Consider the following 24,222-nt stretch of genomic DNA (forward strand, 5'->3'; position numbering starts at 1 on the left):
TGCACATCCTCCCCGTGTGTGCGTGAGTTTCCTCCGGGTGCTCCGGTTTCCTCCCACAGTCCCAAGATGTGCATGTTAGGTGGATTGGCCATGATAAATTGCCCTTAGTGTCCAAAATTGCCCCTTAGTGTTGGATGGGGTTACTGGATTATGGGGATAGGGTGGAGGTGTTGACCTTGGGTAGGGTGCTCTTTCCAGGAGCCGGTGCAGACTCGATGGGCCGAATGGCTTCCTGCACTGTAAATTCTATGATATATAGAATAACAGATACCCGGGAGTGAGTTACAGACTGGAATCTAATCGAGGGGTTTGGGGTGGTTTATATATAGAATAACAGATACCCAGGAGTGAGTTACAGACTGGAAACTAATCGAGGGGTTCGGGTTGGTTTATATATAGAATAACAGATACCCAGGAGTGAGTCACAGACTGGAATCTAATCGAGGGATTCGGAATGGTTTATATCGAGAATAACGGATACCCGAGAGTGAGTTACAGGCTGGGATCTAATCGAGGAATTCGGGGTGGTTTATATATAGAATAACAGATACCCGGGAGTGAGTTACAGATTGGAATCTAATCGAGGGGTTTGGGATGGTTTATATATAGAATAAAAGATACCCGGGAGTGAGTTACAGACTGGAATCTAATCGAGGGGTTTGGGGTGGTTTATTTAGAGAATAACAGATACCGGGAGTGAGTTACAGACTGGGATCTAATCGAGGGGTTTGGAGTGGTTTATATATAGAATAACGGATACCCGGGAGTGAGTTACAGGCTGGAATCTAATCGAGGGGTTTGGGATGGTTTACATATAGAATAACGGATACCCGGGAGTGAGTTACAGGCTGGGATCTAATCGAGGGATTCGAGGTGGTTTATATATAGAATAACAGATACCCGGGGGTGAGTTACAGACTGGAATCTAATCGAGGGGTTCAGGGTGGTTTATATATAGAATAACAGATACCCGGGACTGAGTTACAGACTGGAATCTAGTCGAGGGGTTCAGGGTGGTTTATATATAGAATAACAGATACCCGGGGGTGAGTTACAGACTGGAATGTAATCGAGGGGTTCGGGGTGGTTTATATATAGAATAACAGATACCCGGGAGTGAGTTACAGACTGGAATCTAGTCGAGGGGTTCAGGGTGGTTTATATAAAGAATAACAGATACCCGGGAGTGAGTTACAGACTGGAATCTAATCGAGGGGTTCGGTGTGGTTTATATATAGAATAACAGATACCCAGGAGTGAGTTACAGACTGGAAACTAATAGAGGGGTTCGGGGTGGTTTATAACTAGAATAACAGATACCCGGGAGTTACAGACTGGAATCTAATCGAGATGTTCAGGGTGGTTTATATATAGAATAACAGATTCCCGGGAGTGAGTTACAGACTGGAATCTAATCGAAGGGTTCACTGTGGTTGAAGGGCAGCATGGTAGCATTGTTGGTAGCACAATTGCTTCACAGCTCCAGGGTCCCATGTTCGATTCCGGCTTGGGTCACTGTCTGTGCGGCGTCTGCACATCCTCCCCGTGTGTGCTTGGGTTTCGTCTGGGTGCTCCGGTTTCCTCCCATAGTCCAAAGATGTGGATGTTAGGTGAATTGGCCATGATAAATTGCCCTTAGTGTCCAAAATTGCCCCTTAGTGTTGGGTGGGGTTACTGGGTTATGGGGATATGGTGGAGGTGTTGACTTTGGGTAGGGTGCTCTTTCCAGGAGCCGGTGCAGACTCGGTGGGCTGAATGGCCTCCTTCTGCACTGTAAATTCTGTGATATATAGAATAAGAGATACCCGGGAGTGAGTTACAGACTGGAATCTAATCGAGGGTTTCGGGGTGGTTTATATATAGAATAACAGATACCCGGGAGTGAGTTACAGACTGGCCTCTAATCGAGGGGTTCAGGGTGGTTTTGATATAGAATAACAGATACCCGGGAGTGAGTTACTGACTGCAATCTAATTGAGGGGTTTGGGGTGCTTTATATATAGAATAACAGATACCCGGGAGTGAGTTACAGATTAGAATCTAATCGAGATGTTCGGGGTGGTTTATATATAGAATAACGGATACACGGAAGTGAGTTGCAGACTGGAATCTAATCGAGGGGTTCGGGGTGGTTTCTATATAGAATAACAGATACCTAGGAGTGAGTTACAGACTGGAATCTAATCGAGGGTTTCGGGGTGTTTTATATATAGAATAACAGATACCCAGGAGTGAGTTACAGGCTGGAATCTAATCGAGGGGTTCATGGTGGTTTATATATAGAATAACAGATACCCGGGAAGGTGTCACAGACTGGAATCTAATCGAGGGGTTCATGGTGGTTTATATATAGAATAACAGATACCCGGGAGTGAGTTACAGACTGGAATCTAATCGAGCGGTTCGGGGTGGTTTATATATAGAATAACAGATACCCAGGAGTGAGTTACAGACTGGAAACTAATCGAGTGCTCGGGGTGGTTGATATATAGAATACCAGATACCCGGGAGTGAGTTACAGACTGGAATCTAATCGAGGGGTTTGGGGTGATTTATATATAGAGTAACGGATATCCGGGAGTGAGTTACAGACTGGGATCTAATCGAGGGGTTTGGGGTGGTTTATATATAGAATAACGGATACCCGGGAGTAAGTAACAGGCTGGAGTCTAATCGATGGGTTTGGGGTGGTTTATATATAGAATAACGGATACCCGGGAGTGAGTTACAGACTTGCATCTAATCGAGGGGTTCAGGGTGGTTGAAGGGCAGCACGGTAGCATTGTGGATAGCACAATTGCTTCACAGCTCCAGGGTCCCATGTTCGATTCCGGCTTGGGTCACTGTCTGTGCGGAGTCTGCAGATCCTCCCCGTCTGTGCGTGGGTTTCGTCCGGGTACTCCGGTTTCCTCCCACAGTCCAAAGATGCGCAGGTTAGGTGGATTGGCCATGATAAATTGCCCTTCGTGTCCAAAATTGCCCCTTAGTGTTGGGTGGGGTTACTGGATTATGGGGATAGGGTGGAGGTGTTGACTTTGGGTAGGGTGCTCTTTCCAGGAGCCGGTGCAGACTCGATGGGCCGCATGACCTCCTTCTGCACTGTAAATTCTATGATATATAGAAGAAGATACCCGGGAGTGAGTTACAGACTGGGATCTAATCGAGGGGTTTGGGGTGGTTTATATATATAGAATAACAGATACCCAGGAGTGAGTTACAGACTGGAATCAAATCGAGGGGTTCGGGGTGGTTTATATATAGAATAACAGATACCCAGGAGTGAGTTACAGACTGGAATCTAATCGATAGGTTCAGGGTGGTTGATATATAGAATAACAGATACCCGGGAGTAAGTTACAGACTGGAATCTAATCGAGGGTTTCGGGATGGTTTATATTTAGAATAACAGATACCCGGGAGTGAGTTACAGACTGGAATCTGATCGAGAGGTTTGGGGTGTTTTACATAGAGTATAACAGATACCCGGGAGTGAGTTACAGACTGGAATCTAATCGAGGGGCTTGGGATGGTTTATATATAGAATAACGGATACCCGGGAGTGAGTTACAGACTGGAATCTAATCGAGGGGTACGGTGTAGTTTATATGTAGAATAACAGATACCCAGGAGTGAGTTACAGACTGGAAACTAATCGAGGGGTTCGGGGTGGTTTATATATAGAATAACAGATACCCGGGAGTGAGTTGCAGGCTGGAATCTAATCGAGGGGTTCAGGGTGGTTTATATATAGAATTACAGATACCCGGGTGTGAGTTACAGATTGGAATCTAATCGAGGGGTTCAGGGTGGTTTATATATAGAATTACAGATACCCGGGTGTGAGTTACAGACTGAAATCTAAACGAGGAGTTCGGGGTAGTTTATATATAGATTAACAGATACCTGGGAGTGAGTTACAGACTGGAATCTAATCGAGGTGTTCGGGTTGGTTTATATATAGAATAACAGGTACCCGGGAGTGAGTTACAGACTGGAATCTAATCGAGGGGTTTGGTGTGGTTTATATAGAGAATAACAGATACCCGGGAGTGAGTTACAGACTGGAATCTAATCGAGGGGTTCGGGGTGGTTTATATAGAGAATAACTGTTACCCAGGAGTGAGTTACAGACTGGAATCTAATCGATAGGTTCAGGGTGGTTTATATATAGAATAACAGATACCCGGGAGTAAGTTACAGACTGGAATCTAATCGAGGGTTTCGGGATGGTTTATATTTAGAATAACAGATACCCGGGAGTGAGTTACAGACTGGAATCTAATCGAGGGTTTCGGGATGGTTTATATATAGAATAACGGATACCCGGGAGTGAGTTACAGGCTGGGATCTAATTGAGGGATTCGGGGTGGTTTATATATAGGATAACATCCCCGGGAGTGAGTTACAGACTGGAATCTAATCGAGGGGTTTGGTTGGTTTATATTTAGAATAACAGACACCCGGGAGTGAGTTCCAGACTGGAATCTAATTCAGGGGTTCGGGGTGGTTTATATATAGAATAACAGATATCCAGGAGTGAGTCACAGACTGGAATCTAATCGAGGGATTCGGAATGGTTTATATCGAGAATAACAGATACCTGGAGTGAGTTACAGACTGGAATCTAATCGAGGGGTTCGAGGCAGTTTATTTGTAGAATAACAGATACCCGGGAGTGAGTTACAGACTGGAATCTAATCGAGGGGATCGGGGTGGTTTATATATAGAATAACAGATACCCAGGCGTGGGTTACAGACTGGAAACTAATCGAGGGGTTCGGGGTGGTTTATAACTAGAATAACAGATACCCGGGAGTGAGTTACAGATTGGAATCTAAGCGAGGTGTTCGGGGTGGTTGATATATAGAATAACAGATACCTGGGAGTGAGTTACAGACTGGAATCTAATCGAGGGGTTCGGGGTGGTTTATATAGAGAATAACAGATACCCGGGAGTGAGTTACAGACTGGAAGCTAATCGAGGGCTCGGGGTGGTTGATATATAGAATACCAGATACCCGGGAGTGAGTTACAGACTGGAATCTAATCGAGGGGTTCATGGTGGTTTATATATAGAATAACAGATACCCGGGAAGGTGTCACAGACTGGAATCTAATCGAGGGGTTCATGGTGGTTTATATATAGAATAACAGATACCCGGGAGTGAGTTACAGACTGGAATCTAATCGAGGGGTTCGGGGTGGTTTATATGTAGAATAATAGATACCCGGGAGTGAGTTACAGACTGGAATCTAATCGAGGGGTTCGGGGTGGTTTATATATAGAATAACAGATACCCAGGAGTGAGTTACAGACTGGAATCTAATCGAGGGGTTCGGGGTGGTTTATAACTAGAATAACAGATACCCGGGAATGAGTTCCAGACTGGAATTTAATCGAGGGGTTTGGTGTGGTTTATATAGAGAATAACAGATACCCGGGAGTGAGTTACAGACTGGAATTTAATCGAGGGGTTCGGGGTGGTTGATATATAGAATACCAGATACCCGGGAGTGAGTTACAGACTGGAATCTAATCGAGGGGTTCGGGGTGGTTTATATATAGAATAACAGATACCCGGGAGTGAGATACAGACTGGAATCTAATCGAGGGGTTTGGTGTGATTTATATATAGAGTAACGGATATCCGGGAGTGAGTGACAGACTGGGATCTAATCGAGGGGTTCACTGTGGTTGAAGGGCAGCACGGTAGCATTGTGGATAGCACAATTGCTTCACAGCTCCAGGGTCCCATGTTCGATTCCCGGCTGGGTCACTGTCTGTGTGGAGTCTGCACATCCTCCCCGTGACTGCGTGGGTTTCCTCCGGGTGCTCCGGTTTCCTCCCACAGTCCAAAGATGTGGATGTTAGGTGGATTGGCCATGCTAAATTGCCCTTCGTGTCCAAAATTGCCCCTTAGTGTTGGGTGGGGTTACTGGATTATGGGGATAGGGTGGAGGTGTTGACTTTGGGTAGGGTGCTCTTTCCAGGAGCCGGTGCAGACTCGATGGGCCGAATGACCTCCTTCTGCACTGTAAATTCTATGATATATAGAAGAAGATACCCAGGAGTGAGTTACAGACTGGAATCTAATCGAGGGGTTCAGGGATGGTTTATATATAGAATAACAGATACCCGGGAGTGAGTTACAGACTGGAATCTAATCGAGGGGTTCGGGGTGGTTTATATATAGAATAACAGATACCCAGGAGTGAGTTACAGACTGGAATCTAATCGAGGGGTTCGGGGTGGTTTATATATAGAATAACAGATACCCGGGAGTGAGTTACAGACTGGAATCTAATCGAGGGGTTCGGGGTGGTTTATATATAGAATAACAGATACCCAGGAGTGAGTTACAGACTGGAATCTAATTGAGGGGTTCGGGGTGGTTTATATATAGAATAACAGATACCCAGGAGTTAGTTACAGACTGGAATCTAATCGAGGGGTTCGGGGTGGTTTATATATAGAATAACAGATACCCAGGAGTGAGTTACAGACTGGAATCTAATCGAGGTGTTCGGGTTGGTTTATATATAGAATAACAGGTACCCCGGTGTGAGTTACAGACTGGAATCTAATCGAGGGGTTTGGTGTGGTTTATATAGAGAATAACAGATACCCGGGAGTGAGTTGCAGACTGGAATCTAATCGAGGGGTGAGGGGTGGTTTATATATAGAATAACAGATACCCAGGAGTGAGTTACAGACTGGAAACTAATCGAGGGGTTCGGGTTGGTTTATATATAGAATAACAGATACCCGGGAGTGAGTTACAGACTGGAATCTAATCGAGGGGTTCAGGATGGTTTATATATAGAATTACAGATACCCGGGTGTGAGTTACAGACTGGAATCTAATCGAGGTGTTCGGGGTGGTTTATATATAGAATACCAGATACCCGGGAGTGAGTTACAGACTGGAATCTAATCGAGGGGTTCATGGTGGTTTATATATAGAATAACAGATACCCGGGAAGGTGTCACAGACTGGAATCTAATCGAGGGGTTCATGGTGGTTTATATATAGAATAACAGATACCCGGGAGTGAGTTACAGACTGGAATCTAATCGAGGGGTTCGGGGTGGTTTATATGTAGAATAATAGATACCCGGGAGTGAGTTACAGACTGGAATCTAATCGAGGGGTTCGGGGTGGTTTATATATAGAATAACAGATACCCAGGAGTGAGTTACAGACTGGAATCTAATCGAGGGGTTCGGGGTGGTTTATAACTAGAATAACAGATACCCGGGAATGAGTTCCAGACTGGAATTTAATCGAGGGGTTTGGTGTGGTTTATATAGAGAATAACAGATACCCGGGAGTGAGTTACAGACTGGAATTTAATCGAGGGGTTCGGGGTGGTTGATATATAGAATACCAGATACCCGGGAGTGAGTTACAGACTGGAATCTAATCGAGGGGTTCGGGGTGGTTTATATATAGAATAACAGATACCCGGGAGTGAGATACAGACTGGAATCTAATCGAGGGGTTTGGTGTGATTTATATATAGAGTAACGGATATCCGGGAGTGAGTGACAGACTGGGATCTAATCGAGGGGTTCACTGTGGTTGAAGGGCAGCACGGTAGCATTGTGGATAGCACAATTGCTTCACAGCTCCAGGGTCCCATGTTCGATTCCCGGCTGGGTCACTGTCTGTGTGGAGTCTGCACATCCTCCCCGTGACTGCGTGGGTTTCCTCCGGGTGCTCCGGTTTCCTCCCACAGTCCAAAGATGTGGATGTTAGGTGGATTGGCCATGCTAAATTGCCCTTCGTGTCCAAAATTGCCCCTTAGTGTTGGGTGGGGTTACTGGATTATGGGGATAGGGTGGAGGTGTTGACTTTGGGTAGGGTGCTCTTTCCAGGAGCCGGTGCAGACTCGATGGGCCGAATGACCTCCTTCTGCACTGTAAATTCTATGATATATAGAAGAAGATACCCAGGAGTGAGTTACAGACTGGAATCTAACCGAGGGGTTCAGGGATGGTTTATATATAGAATAACAGATACCCGGGAGTGAGTTACAGACTGGAATCTAATCGAGGGGTTCGGGGTGGTTTATATATAGAATAACAGATACCCAGGAGTGAGTTACAGACTGGAATCTAATCGAGGGGTTCGGGGTGGTTTATATATAGAATAACAGATACCCGGGAGTGAGTTACAGACTGGAATCTAATCGAGGGGTTCGGGGTGGTTTATATATAGAATAACAGATACCCAGGAGTGAGTTACAGACTGGAATCTAATCGAGGGGTTCGGGGTGGTTTATATATAGAATAACAGATACCCAGGAGTGAGTTACAGACTGGAAACTAATCGAGGGGTACGGTGTAGTTTATATGTAGATTAACAGATACCTGGGAGTGAGTTACAGACTGGAATCTAATCGAGGGGTTTGGTGTGGTTTATATAGAGAATAACAGATACCCGGGAGTGAGTTACAGACTGGAATCTAATCGAGGGGTTCGGGGTGGTTTATATATAGAATAACAGATACCCAGGAGTGAGTTACAGACTGGAATCTAATCGAGGGGTTCGGGGTGGTTTATATATAGAATAACAGATACCCAGGAGTGAGTTACAGACTGGAATCTAATCGAGGTGTTCGGGTTGGTTTATATATAGAATAACAGGTACCCCGGTGTGAGTTACAGACTGGAATCTAATCGAGGGGTTTGGTGTGGTTTATATAGAGAATAACAGATACCCGGGAGTGAGTTGCAGACTGGAATCTAATCGAGGGGTGAGGGGTGGTTTATATATAGAATAACAGATACCCAGGAGTGAGTTACAGACTGGAAACTAATCGAGGGGTTCGGGTTGGTTTATATATAGAATAACAGATACCCGGGAGTGAGTTACAGACTGGAATCTAATCGAGGGGTTCAGGATGGTTTATATATAGAATTACAGATACCCGGGTGTGAGTTACAGACTGGAATCTAATCGAGGTGTTCGGGGTGGTTTATATATAGAATACCAGATACCCGGGAGTGAGTTGCAGGCTGGAATCTAATCGAGGGGTTCAGAGTGGTTTATATATAGAATTACAGATACCTGGGAGTGAGTTACAGACTGGAATCTAATCGAGGTGTTCGGGTTGGTTTCTATATAGAATAACAGGTACCCGGGAGTGAGTTACAGACTGGAATCTAATCGAGGGGTTTGGTGTGGTTTATATAGAGAATAACAGATACCCGGGAGTGAGTTACAGACTGGAATCTAATCGAGGGGTTCGGGGTGGTTTATATAGAGAATAACTGTTACCCAGGAGTGAGTTACAGACTGGAATCTAATCGATAGGTTCAGGGTGGTTTATATATAGAATAACAGATACCCGGGAGTAAGTTACAGACTGGAATCTAATCGAGGGTTTCGGGATGGTTTATATTTAGAATAACAGATACCCGGGAGTGAGTTACAGACTGGAATCTGATCGAGAGGTTTGGGGTGTTTTACATAGAGAATAACAGATACCCGGGAGTGTGTTACAGACTGGAATCTAATCGAGGGGCTTGGGATGGTTTATATATAGAATAACGGATACCCGGGAGTGAGTTACAGGCTGGGATCTAATTGAGGGATTCTTGGTGGTTTATATATAGAATAACATCCCCGGGAGTGAGTTACAGACTGGAATCTAATCGAGGGGTTTGGTTGGTTTATATTTAGAATAACAGACACCCGGGAGTGAGTTCCAGACTGGAATCTAATTCAGGGGTTCGGGGTGGTTTATATATAGAAGAACAGATACCCAGGAGTGAGTCACAGACTGGAATCTAATCGAGAGATTCGGAATGGTTTATATCGAGAATAACAGATACCTGGAGTGAGTTACAGACTGGAATCTAATCGAGGGGTTCGAGGCAGTTTATTTGTAGAATAACAGATACCCGGGAGTGAGTTACAGACTGGAATCTAATCGAGGGGATCGGGGTGGTTTATAACTAGAATAACAGATACCCGGGAGTGAGTTACAGATTGGAATCTAAGCAAGGTGTTCGGGGTGGTTGATATATAGAATAACAGATACCTGGGAGTGAGTTACAGACTGGAATCTAATCGAGGGGTGAGGGGTGGTTTATATAGAGAATAACAGATACCCAGGAGTGAGTTACAGACTGGAAGCTAATCGAGGGCTCGGGGTGGTTGATATATAGAATAACGGATACCCGGGAGTGAGTTACAGACTTGCATCTAATCGAGGGGTTCAGGGTGGTTGAAGGGCAGCACGGTAGCATTGTGGATAGCACAATTGCTTCACAGCTCCAGGGTCCCATGTTCGATTCTGGCTTGGGCCACTGTCTGTGCGGAGTCTGCATATCCTTCCCGTGTGTGCGTGGGTTTCGTCTGGGTGCTCCGGTTTCCTCCCATAGTCCAAAGATGTGGATGTTAGGTGAATTGGCCATGATAAATTGCCCTTAGTGTCCAAAATTGCCCCTTAGTGTTGGGTGGGGTTACTGGATTATGGGGATAGGGTGGAGGTGTTGACCTTGGGTAGGGTGCTCTTTCCAGGAGTCGATGCAGACTCGATGGGCCGAATGACCTCCTTCTGCACTGTAAATTCTATGATATATAGAAGAACAGATACCCGGGAGTGAGTTACAGACTGGAATCTAATCGAGGGGTTTGGGGTGGTTTATATATAGAATAACAGATACCCGGGAGTGAGTTGCAGGCTGGAATCTAATCGAGGGGTTCAGGGTGGTTTATATATAGAATAACAGATACCCAGGAGTGAGTTACAGACTGGAAACTAATCGTTGGGTTCGGGTTGGTTTATAACTAGAATAACAGATACCCGGGAGTGAGTTACAGACTGGAATCTAATCGAGGTGTTCGGGGTGGTTTATATATAGAATAACAGATACCTGGGAGTGAGTTGCAGGCTGGAATCTAATCGAGGGGTTCAGGGTGGTTTATATATAGAATTACAGATACCCGGGTGTGAGTTACAGACTGGAATCTAATCGAGGAGTTTGGGGTAGTTTATATATGGAATAACAGATACCTGGGAGTGAGTTACAGACTGGAATCTAATCGAGGGGTTAGGTTTGGTTTATATATAGAATAACAGGTACCCGGGAGTGAGTTACAGACTGGAATCTCATCGAGGGGTTTGGTGTGGTTTATATAGAGAATAACAGATACCCGGGAGTAAGTTACAGACTGGAATCTAATCGAGGGGTTCGGGATGGTTTATATATAGAATAACAGATACCCGGGAGTGAGTTACAGACTGGAATCTAATCGAGAGGTTTGGGGTGGTTTACATAGAGAATAACAGATACCCGAGAGAGTGTTACAGACTGGAATCTAATCGAGGGGTTCGGGGTGGTTTATATATAGAATAACAGATACCCGGGAGTGAGTTACAGACTGGAAACTAATCGAGGGGTTCGGGGTGGTTTATATATAGTATAACAGATACCCAGGAGTGAGTGACAGACTGGAAACTAATCGAGGGGTTCGGGATGGTTTATAACTAGAATAACAGATCCCCGGAAGTGAGTTACAGACTAGAATCTAATCGAGGGGTTTGGGGTGATTTATATATAAAATAACGGATACTCGGGAGTGAGTTACAGACTGGGATCTAACCGAGGGATTCGGGGTGGTTTATATATAGAATAACATCCCCGGGAGTGAGTTACAGACTGGAATCTAATAGAGGGGTTTGTGGTGGTTTATATATAGAATAACAGATTCCCGGGAGTGAGTTACAGACTGGAATCTAATCGAGGGGTTCAGGGTGGTTTATATATAGAATAACAGATACCCGGGAGTGAGTTACAGACTGGAATCTAATCGAGGGGTTCGGGGTGGTTTATATATAGAATAACGGATACCCGGGAGTGAGTTACAGACTGGAATCTAATCGAATGGTTCGGGGTATTTTATGTATAGAATAACGGATACCCGGGAGTGAGTTACAGGCTGGGATCTAATCGAGGTGTTTCGGGGTGGTTTATATAGAATAACAGATAGCCGGGAGTGAGTTACAGGCTGGGATCTAATCGAGGTGTTTCGGGGTGGTTTATATAGAATAACAGATAGCCGGGAATGAGTTACAGACTGGAATTAATTGAGGGGCTCGGGGTGGTTTGAAATGAAATGAAATGAAAATCGCTTATTGTCACGAGTAGGCTTCAATGAAGTTACTGTGAAAAGCCCCTTGTCGCCACCTTCCGGCGCCTGTCCGGGGAGGCTGGTACGGGAATCGAACCGTGCTGCTGGCCTGCTTGGTCTGCTTTAAAAGCCAATGATTTAGCCCAGTGAGCTATACCAGCCCCTTATATAGGTTTATATATGGAATGTCAGATACCCGGGAGTGAGTTACAGACTGGAATCTAATCGGGGAATATTTAGTCCATTAATCTCTGTTGTTTCTCCCTCTGGGGCCCCTCAGTCAACAAAGCCACGTGTCAGCATTCGGTGTTCCTCAATTATGGACGTCAGGACCAGCACCTCACTAGAAATGCCGGATAAAGACAACACCTTCGTTCTGAAAGTACGTTTTACTCTGTATCTAACTCCGTGATGTACCTGTCCTGGGAGTGTTTGATGGGGACAGTGTAGAGGGAGTTTTACTCTGTATCTAACCCCCGTGCTGTACCTGTCCTGGGAGTGTTTGATGGGGACAGTGTAGAGGGAGATTTACTCTGTATCTAACCCCGTGCTGTACCTGTCCTGGGAGTGTTTGATGGGGACAGTGTAGAGGGAGCTTTACTCTGTATCTAACCCCGTGCTGTACCTGACAGGGAGTGTTTGATGGGGACTGTGTAGAGGGAGCTTTACTCTGTATCTAACCCCGTGCTGTACCTGTCCTGGGAGTGTTTGATGGGGACACTGTAGAGGGAGCTTTACTCTGTATCTAACCCCGTGCTGTACCTGTCCTGGGAGTGTTTGATGGGGACAGTGTAGAGGGAGCTTTACTCTGTATCTAACCCCGTGCTGTACCTGTCCTAGGAGTGTTTGATGGGGACAGTGTAGAGGGAGCTTTACTCTGTATCTAACCCCGTGCTGTACCTGTTCTTTTCCCAGATGGAGGACTCCATGGATTACATTCTGGAGACGGTTGACTCGTTGCAGATGCGCTCGTGGCTGGTTGACATTCAGGAGTGCCTGAGCCCGGGGTGAGTGCCATGGGTGAAGGGTCAGAGAAGTGGGCGGCAGGCTGGAGAGGGTGTGGTCACAGCGGGCTGAGGACAGTAGTTCAGTGGGATGTAGTCTGAAGCCAGTGGAGTGGGGATTTAGTACAGCTCCCTCCCTTTTGGACGGAGGATTAACACGAGCAGCTTGTGTGTTTGCAGGGACAGCGAGGATGGCGTGACCCTTGGCTGTATGAACCACTCAGATAGCATGCCGAGCCGGGAACTCCCCATGATTCCCTGTGGCAGCTCCGACCACATCTCCCAAGGTAAGCAGGGAACGCCGTGCTGTCAGAGGGTCAGTACTGTGGCAGTGCCGCACTGTCAGAGGGTCAGTACTGAGGGAGTGCTGCACTGTCAGAGGGTCAGTACTGAGGGAGTGCTGCACTGTCAGAGGGTCAGTACTGAGGGAGTGCCGCACTGTCAGAGAGTCAGTACTGAGGGAGTGCTGCACTGTCAGAGGGTCAGTACTGAGGGAGTGCCGCACTGTCAGAGGGTCAGTGCTGAGGGAGTGCCGCACTGTCAGAGGGTCAGTACTGAGGGAGTGCTGCACAGTCAGAGGGTCAGTACTGACGGAGTGCTGCACTGTCAGAGGGTCAGTACTGAGGGAGTGTCAGAGGGTCAGTACTGAGGGAGTTCCGCACTGTCAGAAGGCCAGTGCTGAGGGAGCACCGCACTGTCAGAGGGTCAGTACTGAGGGAGCCGTACTGTCAGAGGGTCAGTCCTGAGGGAGTGCCGCACTGTTAGAGGGTCAGTACTGAGGGAGTGCCGCACTGTCAGAGGGTCAGTACCGAGGGAGCGCCCGACTGTCAGAGGGTCAGTACTGAGGGAGTGCCGCACTGTCAGAGGGTCAGTACTGAGGGAGTGCCGCACTGTCAGAGGGTCAGTACTGAGGGAGTGCCGCACTGTCAGAGGGTCAGTACTGAGGGAGTGCCGCACTGTCAGAGGGTCAGTACTGAGGGAGTGCCGCACTGTCAGAGGGTCAGTACTGAGGGAGTGCCGCACTGTCAGAGGGTCAGTACTGAGGGAGTGCCGCACTGTCAGAGGGTCAGTACTGAGGGAGTGCCACACTGTCAGAGGGTCAGTACTGAGGGAATGCTGCACTGTCAGAGGGTCAGTACTGAGGGAGTGCCACACTGTCAGAGGGTCAGTACTGAGGGAGTGCTGCACTGTCAGAGGGTCAGTACTGAGGGAGTGCCGCACTGTCAGAGGGTCAGTACTGAGGGAGTGCTGCACTGTCAGAGGGTCAGTACTGAGGGAGTGCTGCACTGTCAGAGGGTCAGTACTGAGAGAGTGCCGCACTGTCAGAGGGTCAGTACTGAGGGAGCGCCGCACTGTCAGAGGGTCAGTACTGAGGGAGTGCCACACTGTCAGAGGGTCAGTACTGAGGGAGTGCCGCACTGTCAGAGGGTCAGTACTGAGGGAATGCTGCACTGTCACGGGATCACTGTTGCTCTCTCCTCTCTCTCCCCAGGTGCTTACGGTGGATTGTCGGAACGTCCTTCGGTCTCTGTTTCTCCGAGCTCCTTCTCTATCACCCCCACCCGTCTTGGATCGCTGGAGCTGCTGCCCCCCGAGCTGCCGCCTCGCATCCCCATCGAGGAGACCCTCGAGCGGTTGCAACCTGTCCCACCGCCCACTCCCACTCCGTTCCCGGAGACGCCTGACACAGCAGGTATCTCCCCCCCCCCCCGGAGTGCGCTCGCTCCTGCTCGCTGTTGGAGGACGGAAGGAAGGGCAATCAGATGGTGGGGGTGTGGGGGGTGTCAGTCAATCCACCTCACGCGCGCAGTTCATTGCTGCTGTCTCTCGCCCACTGCCACGGCGTACCCAATTGGCCAAAGTCTTTCTGATCCCTTGTTGGCCTCAGCATCACACTAATCGCCACCTGTGATGTGGGTAGAGGGACTCCACGCTGTGTCGCCAAACCTGTTGACCAGAAGATGTAGGAGCAGATGGGCCATCGAGCCTACACTGAGATCCTGACTGACCTGCTCTGATCATCCTCAACTCCCCACTTTCCCGCCTTATCATCATCACCCTCGACCCCCACACTGATTATAAATCTGTCTCTCCCTCTCTCTCTCTCTCTCTCTCTCTAAGCCTTGAACATACTTAACGCCCCGGCCTCTACAGCTCTCTGCAGTGAAGAATTCCACAGATTCACTGCCCTCTGAGGGAAGAAATTCCTCCTCATCTCTGTGTGAAATGGGCGGCCCCCTGACTCTGACATTCTGCCCTCTGGTCCCCGACTCTCCCACAGGAGGAAACATCCTCTCAGCATCGACCCTGTCAAAGCCCCCCTGAGAATCCGATATGTCTCAATAAGGTCACCTCTCATTCTGCTAAACTCCAATGTACAGGCCTCGGCCTACTCAAACCTCCCCTCATGAGGAACCCCCTCCCTACCCGGGGTCAACCGAGTGAACCTTCTCTGGACTCCCTCCAATGAGTACAGGCCCCGGCCTACTCAAACTTCCCCTCATGAGAAACTCCCTCCTGAGACAAGGAACCGAGACTGTTCCCAATATTCCGGCTGTTGTCTCATTAATGCCTTGTATAGTTTTAGCAGTTCCCTGTTTTCCATACTCAATTCCCTTTGAAATGAAGGCCAACATTCCATTCACCTTCCCGAAGACCGGCTGAACCGGCACGCGACCTTTTTTGTGACTCCTGCACGAGGCTCCCTCAATCCCTCCGCCCTGCCGCTTTCGGCAATCGCTCTCCATTTAAATACAATCTGCTCCTTTATTCTTCCTACCAAAGTGCATCACCTCACACTTTCCCACATTATATTCTGTCTGCCAAGTGTTGGCCCACTTGCGTAAACATTGGAGTGGGGGGGGAGGGAGGGAGGGGGCGGCGATCATCCCGTCGAGCCTGCTCCACCATGGTGGTCACGGCTGATCAGCCTATTCGATCCCACTGCACCACCTCCAACCCCCCCCCCCATCACTCCCAGCCTCGGGATGGTCAGTCTCGTGGGGGGGGGATTGGGTCTCTGCATGGTGGGGGTCTGGCTCGTGCGCTCGCTTGTCTCGATCACGTGTGCGGGGGGGGGGGGGGGGGGGGGGGGCAGGGCACGTGAGCTCGCGTATGCCCACGCTCGTGGTCGCGCCCGCCTGTACCACCCCTCACCTTGGTCTCGCTCTCCCCAGGGACATCTTTCATCTTCCAAGTGGACCAGGACCTGGGCGAGGGAGACCACCCACTGTCGGAGTACCCCTGGTTCCACGGCACCCTCTCGCGGCTGAAGGCCGCCCAGCTGGTGTTGGCGGGCGGCGCCAGCAGCCACGGCGTCTTCCTCGTCAGGCAGAGCGAGACGCGGAGGGGCGAGTACGTGCTCACCTTCAACTTCCAGGGAAAGGCCAAGGTGAGTGGCAGGCGAGGGGGCGAGTGAGGGGGGCCCCCCCGACAGCTGTGTGCCCCCCCCCCCCCCCCCCGACAGCCGTGTGCCCTGAGGTGGCGTCGGCACAGGAGAAGAGATAACTTGTATTTATTCCGTACAGAAATGAAATGAAAATCGCTTATTGTCACGAGTCGGCTTCAATGAAGTTACTGTGAAAAGCCCCTAGTTGCCACATTCCGGCGCCTGTCCGGGGAGGCTGGTACGGGAATCGAACTGTGCTGCTTGGTCTGCTTTAAAAGCCAGCGATTTAGCCCGGTGAGCTAAACCAGCCCCTGGTTCCACTGGAGTGGTGCCGGCTCAGAGGGGAGTCTGTAAAATGAGTCTGAGTCCGCGTTGAACCGTTCCTCCTGCCGCGGCGCAGGCTGAGAGAGGATTAAGTGGGCGCCACGGCAGCACAGGGGTTAGCACCATTGCTTCAGAGCTCCAGGTTGGATTCCCGGCCGGGTGACTGTCTGTGCACGTTCTCCCCGTGTGTGCGTGGGTCTCCTCCCGCAGTCCAAAGACGTGCGGGTTAGGTGGATTGGCCGTGCTAAATTGCCCTTCGGTTGGGTGGGGTCACGGGGATAGGGTGGAGGGTTTGGACTTGAGTAGGGAGCTCTTCCCAAGAGCCGGTGCAGACTCGATGGGCCGAATGGCCTCCTTCTGCACTGTCAATTCCACGGTTCTGTCCAATCTGCCGAGCTCGGAGCCAAACTGTTCGCACTGCGGTGACCCCGGTTGAAATTCGGACAGGGTTTGACGCTAAATGCCGAGAGGCTGTTAGCCTGGGCTGGAGAGAGTTACAATCCGAGGATAAGGCGATGGATTTTTTTGACACTGAAACGAATAGGATGAATGAGGGGTGGGTGGGTGTTGACGTTTTTATTTCTGTGACCACAAGCTGTTTCCAAATGACCACGTAACCAGTATATTAGTTCAAAAGACAGTTTATTAATAAAGGGAAGACTTATTTCTATATGCAATGGTTCATGCGGCTACGCACTAAACTAGACCTGATGACTAAGATGACCTGTACTTAACTTCGGGGTGACCGGCTCTGTGCGGGAGATAAGGCCTTTATCTGTGTCCACTTGGGTCGGTTGGAAGTCATCAGGCTGGGCTCGTCCTTCAGGTCGCGATCGCGGGTCCTGGAACTTGGCTGGTTGTTCTGCTGCAATTGGTCGCACACAGGCCGGTCCAAAAGAGGCCGATCCCTACACCGCAGGGTTTCTTATCCCTTCTCTTTCGCGCCCTTTTGGGCGGTCCTATCTCCAGATCCAATGGATCGATAGGGTTTCGATCACCCTCATTGATCCTGGCTAATCAGGGGGCGGATACCTCGGTGATTGGGCGGGGCCTAGCTGTCATTGTCCCAGGCACGTAGGCCTTTCCAAATAAGGGGAAATGGCGCCAGTTAGTCTGCTACCATTGCCGATCCTCGATTTGAGTTCTATTGTCCTGGGGGAAATAGTGATTGACTTTTAATGGGTGCAAGTTTCTGTCAGGTCTGACTTTGCACAATCCACAAGAGGCTGTGTACTTGTCTGTGTCCCAAGTTGACCATGATTCCCAGGGTCCTTTGCAGGTGGCCATTTTAGGTGGCTACAGGAGAAACGGGAAAGTGGAGTTGGAGCCCCAAGATCAGTGGCCAAACGGTGATGCAGCCACAATCGGCTGCGGAGTCCACTGCTGCTCCTATCTCTCGTGCTTGCTGGATTATAGCGAACGACCTCTAGATGAATATCTCTTTTATTGGAGAGCCGCAGGCTAAGGGGGGATTGAGTCGAGTTTATTTTACATTGTATAAACAACAAAGATTTGGATTGAGTCAACAGGCAGTGTATCCGAGCCAGGCTGACGTGAATCCTCACAGCAGCGTGTGGAGCGATTCGGTAAGTTAAAGCTTGTGTCCGTTCGAGGGCACTGGGCCAAGTGGAAATCGGATAGAGTTTAACAGATTGGAACCTTATTGACATCGGTCAAATGCCCCCTTTGCGTCAGAGAGTGGGATAAATGGAGTTTTTTTTGAGGGTAAGATTATGGTTAGACCACACTGGGAGCACTGTGTACAGTTCTGGTCTGGTTAGACCACACTGGGAGCACTGTGTACAGTTATGGTCTGGTTAGACCACACTGGGAGCACTGTGTACAGTTCTGGTTAGACCACACTGGGAGCACTGTGTACAGTTCTGGTTAGACCACACTGGGAGCACTGTGTACAGTTCTGGTCTGGTTAGACCACACTGGGAGCACTGTGTACAGTTCCGGTTAGGCCACACTGGGAGCACTGTGTACAGTTCTGTTTAGACCACACTGGGAGCACTGTGTACAGTTCTGGTTAGACCACACTGGGAGCACTGTGTACAGTTCTGGTCAGGTTCGACCACACTGGGAGCACTGTGTACAGTTCTGGTTAGACCACACTGGGAGCACTGTGTACAGTTCTGGTTAGACCACACTGGGAGCACTGTGTACAGTTCTGGTTAGACCACACTGGGAGCACTGTGTACAGTTCTGGTCAGGTTAGACCACACTGGGAGCACTGTGTACAGTTCTGGTTAGACCAGACTGGGAGCACTGTGTACAGTACTGGTCTGGTTAGACCACACTGGGAGCACTGTGCACAGTTCTGGTCTGGTTAGACCACACTGGGAGCACTGTGTACAGTTCTGGTCTGGTTAGACCACACTGGGAGCACTGTGTACAGTTCAGGTTAGACCACACTGGGAGCACTGTGTACAGTTCTGGTTAGACAACACTAGTCCTGTGATGAAAATACTTAGTAATTCATCTCTCTCTCTCTCTCTCTCTCTCTCTCTTGCTCCCGTTCTCTCACTCACTCAATCAGCATCTCCGACTCTCCCTGAATGAGGAAGGCCAGTGCCGAGTCCAGCACCTATGGTTTCAGACCATTTTTGATATGTTGGAGCACTTCCGTGTCCACCCCATTCCTCTGGAGTCTGGCGGTTCGAGCGATGTGACCCTGGCTAGCTATGTGGTCGCCTCCCAACGGTTACATGGTGAGTGTGCCGCTTGCCTCCCCTGTGGTTCCCGCATCGTGTTTGGAGGGGGCGGGGGGGAGGTTTCCATGCGGGGAGGGTGGGGGTCAGCAGGACAGGAGGGAGAAATGGCCACGGTGGTGTTTACAAGCTGGCTCCAACTCCCAAAGGTAAATTACCATGTAAACGTCACGGCGCAGTTACACACTCCCACCAGGAGGGGGGGGACTCCTTCCCCACGGTTTACTTGACTAAATGTTTTCTCTCTTTCACTTATGACAAGTGCGTTGTTTTGAGTTTCTGTTTCGAGGCGCCCCAGCCCTCCGCACTCGGCCCAAAACATTTCACTTTCTGTCACCATCGCACTGTCGAAGGAGCCGATTTGTGCAGAGCAACACCCGCCCACAGCAATCGCCTGAATGATCAAGGTCATCGTGCAGCACTCCCTCAGTACTGACCCTCTGACAGTGCAGCGCTCCCTCAGTACTGACCCTCTGACATTGCGGCACTCCCTCCGTACTGTCCCTCTGACAGTGCAGCGCTCCCTCAGTACTGACCCTCTGCCAGTGCGGCACTCCCTCAGTACTGACCCTCTGACAGTGCGGCGCTCCCTCAGTACTGACCCTCTGACAGTGCGGCACTCCCTCAGTACTGACCCTCTGACAGTGCAGCACTCCCTCAGTACTGACCCTCTGACAGTGCAGCACTCCCTCAGTACTGACCCTCTGACAGTGCAGCACTCCCTCAGTACTGACCCTCTGACAGTGCGACGCTCCCTCAGTACTGACCCTCTGACAGTGCGGCACTCCCTCAGTACTGACCCTCTGACAGTGCGGCACTCCCTCAGTACTGACCCTCTGACAGTGCAGCACTCCCTCAGTACTGACCCTCTGACAGTGCAGCACTCCCTCAGTACTGACCCTCTGACAGTGCGGCACTCCCTCAGTACTGACACTCTGACAGTGCGGCACTCCCTCAGTACTGACCCTCTGACAGTGCAGCACTCCCTCAGTACTGACCCTCTGACAGTGCGGCACTCCCTCAGTACTGACCCTCTGACAGTGCGGAGCTCCCTCAGTACTGACACTCTGACAGTGCGGCATTCCCTCAGTACTGACCCTATGACAGTGCGGAGCTCCCTCAGTACTGACACTCTGACAGTGCGGCACTCCCTCAGTACTGACCCTCTGACAATGCGGCCTGGAAGGGTAGTGGGGCCGCGGAGATCAGGGTGTAGGTGAAGATTTGGGGTGTATGTGCACGATCCTGTCATCGCCCCTGTTCCCAATTCCTTCACTCCCCCCCCCCCCCCCCGCCTCCTCAGGCCGACTCTCCTGCCCAACACAGCGACTCGCAGCAAATCACCAACTCCCCACTCCCAGACCGGACACCTCCATCATCCTTGAAGCTGATTGGCTTCCAGCTTGCTGACCACATTGCGCATGTTCTCATTCGCTGACTTTAACCAATTCATCGTTGTGTCTGTCACCTTGAAGATTCTCATTGGTTGACTGATTGATATTCTGTCTCAGTTCAGGCCAATAAGGCCTTTATTCTGTTCCTCCCTCCTCTGCCCCCTCCCTCCCTCCGCCCCCTCCCTCCCTCCGCCCCCACCCTCCCTCCGCCCCCTCCTTCCCACCGCCCCCTCCCTCCCACCGCCCCCCTCCCTCCCACCGCCCCCTCCCTCCCACCGCCCCCTCCCTCCCACCGCCCCCTCCCTCCCACCGCCCCCTCCCTCCCACCGCCCCCTCCCTCCCACCGCCCCCTCCCTCCCTCCCTCCGCCCCCTCCCTCCCTCCCTCCGCCCCCTCCCTCCCTCCCTCCGCCCCCTCCCTCCCTCCCTCCGCCCCCCTCCCTCCCTCCCTCCGCCCCCTCCCTCCCTCCCTCCGCCCCCTCCCTCCCTCCCTCCGCCCCCCTCCCTCCGCCCCCTCCCTCCCTCCGCCCCCTCCCTCCCTCCGCCCCCTCCCTCCCTCCGCCCCCTCCCTCCCTCCGCCCCCTCCCTCCCTCCGCCCCCTCCCTCCCTCCGCCCCCTCCCTCCCTCCGCCCCCTCCCTCCCTCCGCCCCCTCCCTCCCTCCGCCCCCTCCCTCCCTCCGCCCCCTCCCTCCCTCCGCCCCCTCCCTCCCTCCGCCCCCTCCCTCCCTCCGCCCCCTCCCTCCCTCCGCCCCCTCCCTCCCTCCGCCCCCTCCCTCCCTCCGCCCCCTCCCTCCCTCCGCCCCCTCCCTCCCTCCGCCCCCTCCCTCCCTCCGCCCCCTCCCTCCCTCCGCCCCCTCCCTCCCTCTCTCTGTCCCTCTCTCTCTCTGTCCCTCTCTCTCTGTCCCTCTCTCTCTGTCCCTCTCTCTCTGTCCCCCTGTCTCTGTCCCCCTGTCTCTGTCCCCCTGTCTCTGTCCCCCTGTCTCTGTCCCCCTGTCTCTGTCCCCCTGTCTCTGTCCCCCTGGCTCTGTCCCCCTGGCTCTGTCCCCCTGGCTCTGTCCCCCTGGCTCTGTCCCCCTGGCTCTGTCCCCCTGGCTCTGTCCCCCTGGCTCTGTCCCCCTGGCTCTGTCCCCCTGGCTCTGTCCCCCTGGCTCTGTCCCCCTGGCTCTGTCCCCCTGGCTCTGTCCCCCTGGCTCTGTCCCCCTGGCTCTGTCCCCCTGGCTCTGTCCCCCTGGCTCTGTCCCCCTGGCTCTGTCCCCCTGGCTCTGTCCCCCTGGCTCTGTCCCCCTGGCTCTGTCCCCCTGGCTCTGTCCCCCTCTCTCTGTCCCCCTCTCTCTGTCCCCCTCTCTCTGCCCCCCTCTCTCTGCCCCCCTCTCTCTGTCCCCCTCTCTCTGTCCCCCTCTCTCTGTCCCCCTCTCTCTGTCCCCCTCTCTCTCTGTCCCCCTCTCTCTCTGTCCCCCCCTCTCTCTGTCCCCCCTCTCTCTGTCCCCCTCTCTCTCTGTCCCCCCTCTCTCTCTCTGTCCCCCTCTGTCTCTCTGTCCCTCTGTCTCTCTGTCCCTCTGTCCCTCTGTCCCTCTGTCTCTCTGTCCCTCTGTCTCGCTCTGTCTCGCTCTGTCTCGCTCTGTCTCGCTCTGCCTCGCTCTGTCTCTCTCTCTCGCTCTGTCTCTCTCTCTCGCTCTGTCTCTCTCGCTGTCTCTCTCTCTCGCTGTCTCTCTCTCTCTCTGTCACTCTCTCTCTCTGTCACTCTCTCTCTCTGTCACTCTCTCTCTCTGTCACTCTCTCTCTCTGTCACTCTCTCTCTCTGTCACTCTCTCTCTCTGTCACTCTCTCTCTCTCTGGCCCCCTCTCTCTCTCTCTGGCCCCCTCTCTCTCTCTCTGGCCCCCTCTCTCTCTCTCTGGCCCCCTCTCTCTCTCTCTCTGTCTCTCACCCCTCCCCGAGTGTTTGATGTGTGTTTGGTTGACCCGGTGTTTGACCAGCTCCATCTTGCTGCATCTTTTCAGAGTCTGAGCGGTTGATGTGTCGAAGCTCGGTGAGCGAGAGTGCGCAGTGCATAGCTGAACCATCCTCCATTAACACCACCATAGGAGTTAATCAGTGTGTGTAAGTCTGCTTTTCGTTACCATTCATTTAACATCTCATTTCATCATCGCGGCCAACCAGCGCCCCGGGCCCCTGGCCTCACCGGCCCCTCCCTCCCTCCGCCAGGCCCCTCCCTCCCTCCGCCAGGCCCCTCCCTCCCTCCGCCAGGCCCCTCCCTCCCTCCCTCTGCCAGCTCCCTCCCTCCCTCCCTCCGCCAGCTCCCTCCCTCCCTCCCTCTGCCAGCTCCCTCCCTCCCTCCGCCAGGCCCCTCCCTCCCTCCCTCCATCCGCCCGGCCCTCCCTCCCTCCGCCAGGCCCCTCCCTCCCTCCCTCCGCAAGGCCCCTCCCTCCCTCCGCCCGGCCCGTCCCTCCCTCCACCAGGCCCCTCCCTCCCTCCGCCAGGCCCCTCCCTCCCTCCGCCAGGCCCCTCCCTCCCTCCCTCCCTCAGCCCGGCCCCTCCCTCCCTTCGCCAGGCCCCTCCCTCCCTCCGCAAGGCCCCTCCCTCCCTCCGCCCGGCCCGTCCCTCCCTCCGCCCGGCCTGTTCCTCCCTCCGCCCGGCCCGTCCCTCCCTCCGCCCGGCCCGTCCCTCCCTCCGCCCGGCCCGTCCCTCCCTCCGCCCGGCCCCTCCCTCCCTCCGCCAGGCCCCTCCCTCCCTCCGCCAGGCCCCTCCCTCCCTCCTCTAGGCCCCTCCCTCCTTCCACCAGGCCCCTCCCTCCCTCTGCCAGCTCCCTCCCTCCCTCTGCCAGCTCCCTCCCTCCCTCTGCCAGCTCCCTCCCTCCCTCTGCCAGCTCCCTCCCTCCCTCCCTCTGCCAGCTCCCTCCCTCCCTCCCTCTGCCAGCTCCCTCCCTCCCTCTGCCAGCTCCCTCCCTCCCTCTGCCAGCTCCCTCCCTCCCTCTGCCAGCTCCCTCCCTCCCTCTGCCAGCTCCCTCCCTCCCTCTGCCAGCTCCCTCCCTCCCTCTGCCAGCTCCCTCCCTCCCTCTGCCTGGCCCATCCCTCCCTCCGCCAGGCCCCTCCCTCCCTCCGCCAGCTCCCTCCCTCCCTCCGCCAGCTCCCTCCCTCCCTCCGCCAGCTCCCTCCCTCCCACTGCCAGCTCCCTCCCTCCCACTGCCAGCTCCCTCCCTCCCACTGCCAGCTCCCTCCCTCCGCCAGCTCCCTCCCTCCCTCCGGCAGGCCCCTCC

At 52.2% G+C, this 24,222-nt stretch overlaps 1 protein-coding gene across 1 annotated transcript; it reads left to right on the top strand.

Moving 5' to 3' along the window:
- The first annotated feature begins 454 nt into the window (after positions 1-454).
- LOC119954793 (SH2B adapter protein 1-like) lies at positions 455-23,070 on the top strand. The gene is made up of 8 exons (XM_038780335.1): positions 455-487; positions 12,319-12,528; positions 13,062-13,153; positions 13,331-13,437; positions 14,643-14,843; positions 16,327-16,541; positions 19,405-19,576; positions 22,967-23,070. The coding sequence occupies exons 1-8, from the start codon at positions 455-457 to the stop codon at positions 23,068-23,070; spliced, it is 1,134 nt and encodes a 377-aa protein (XP_038636263.1).
- The last annotated feature ends 1,152 nt before the right edge of the window (positions 23,071-24,222 follow it).

The sequence above is a fragment of the Scyliorhinus canicula genome, chromosome 20 (genome assembly GCF_902713615.1).
Source record: "Scyliorhinus canicula chromosome 20, sScyCan1.1, whole genome shotgun sequence".
Classification (NCBI taxonomy): Eukaryota; Metazoa; Chordata; class Chondrichthyes; order Carcharhiniformes; family Scyliorhinidae; genus Scyliorhinus; species Scyliorhinus canicula.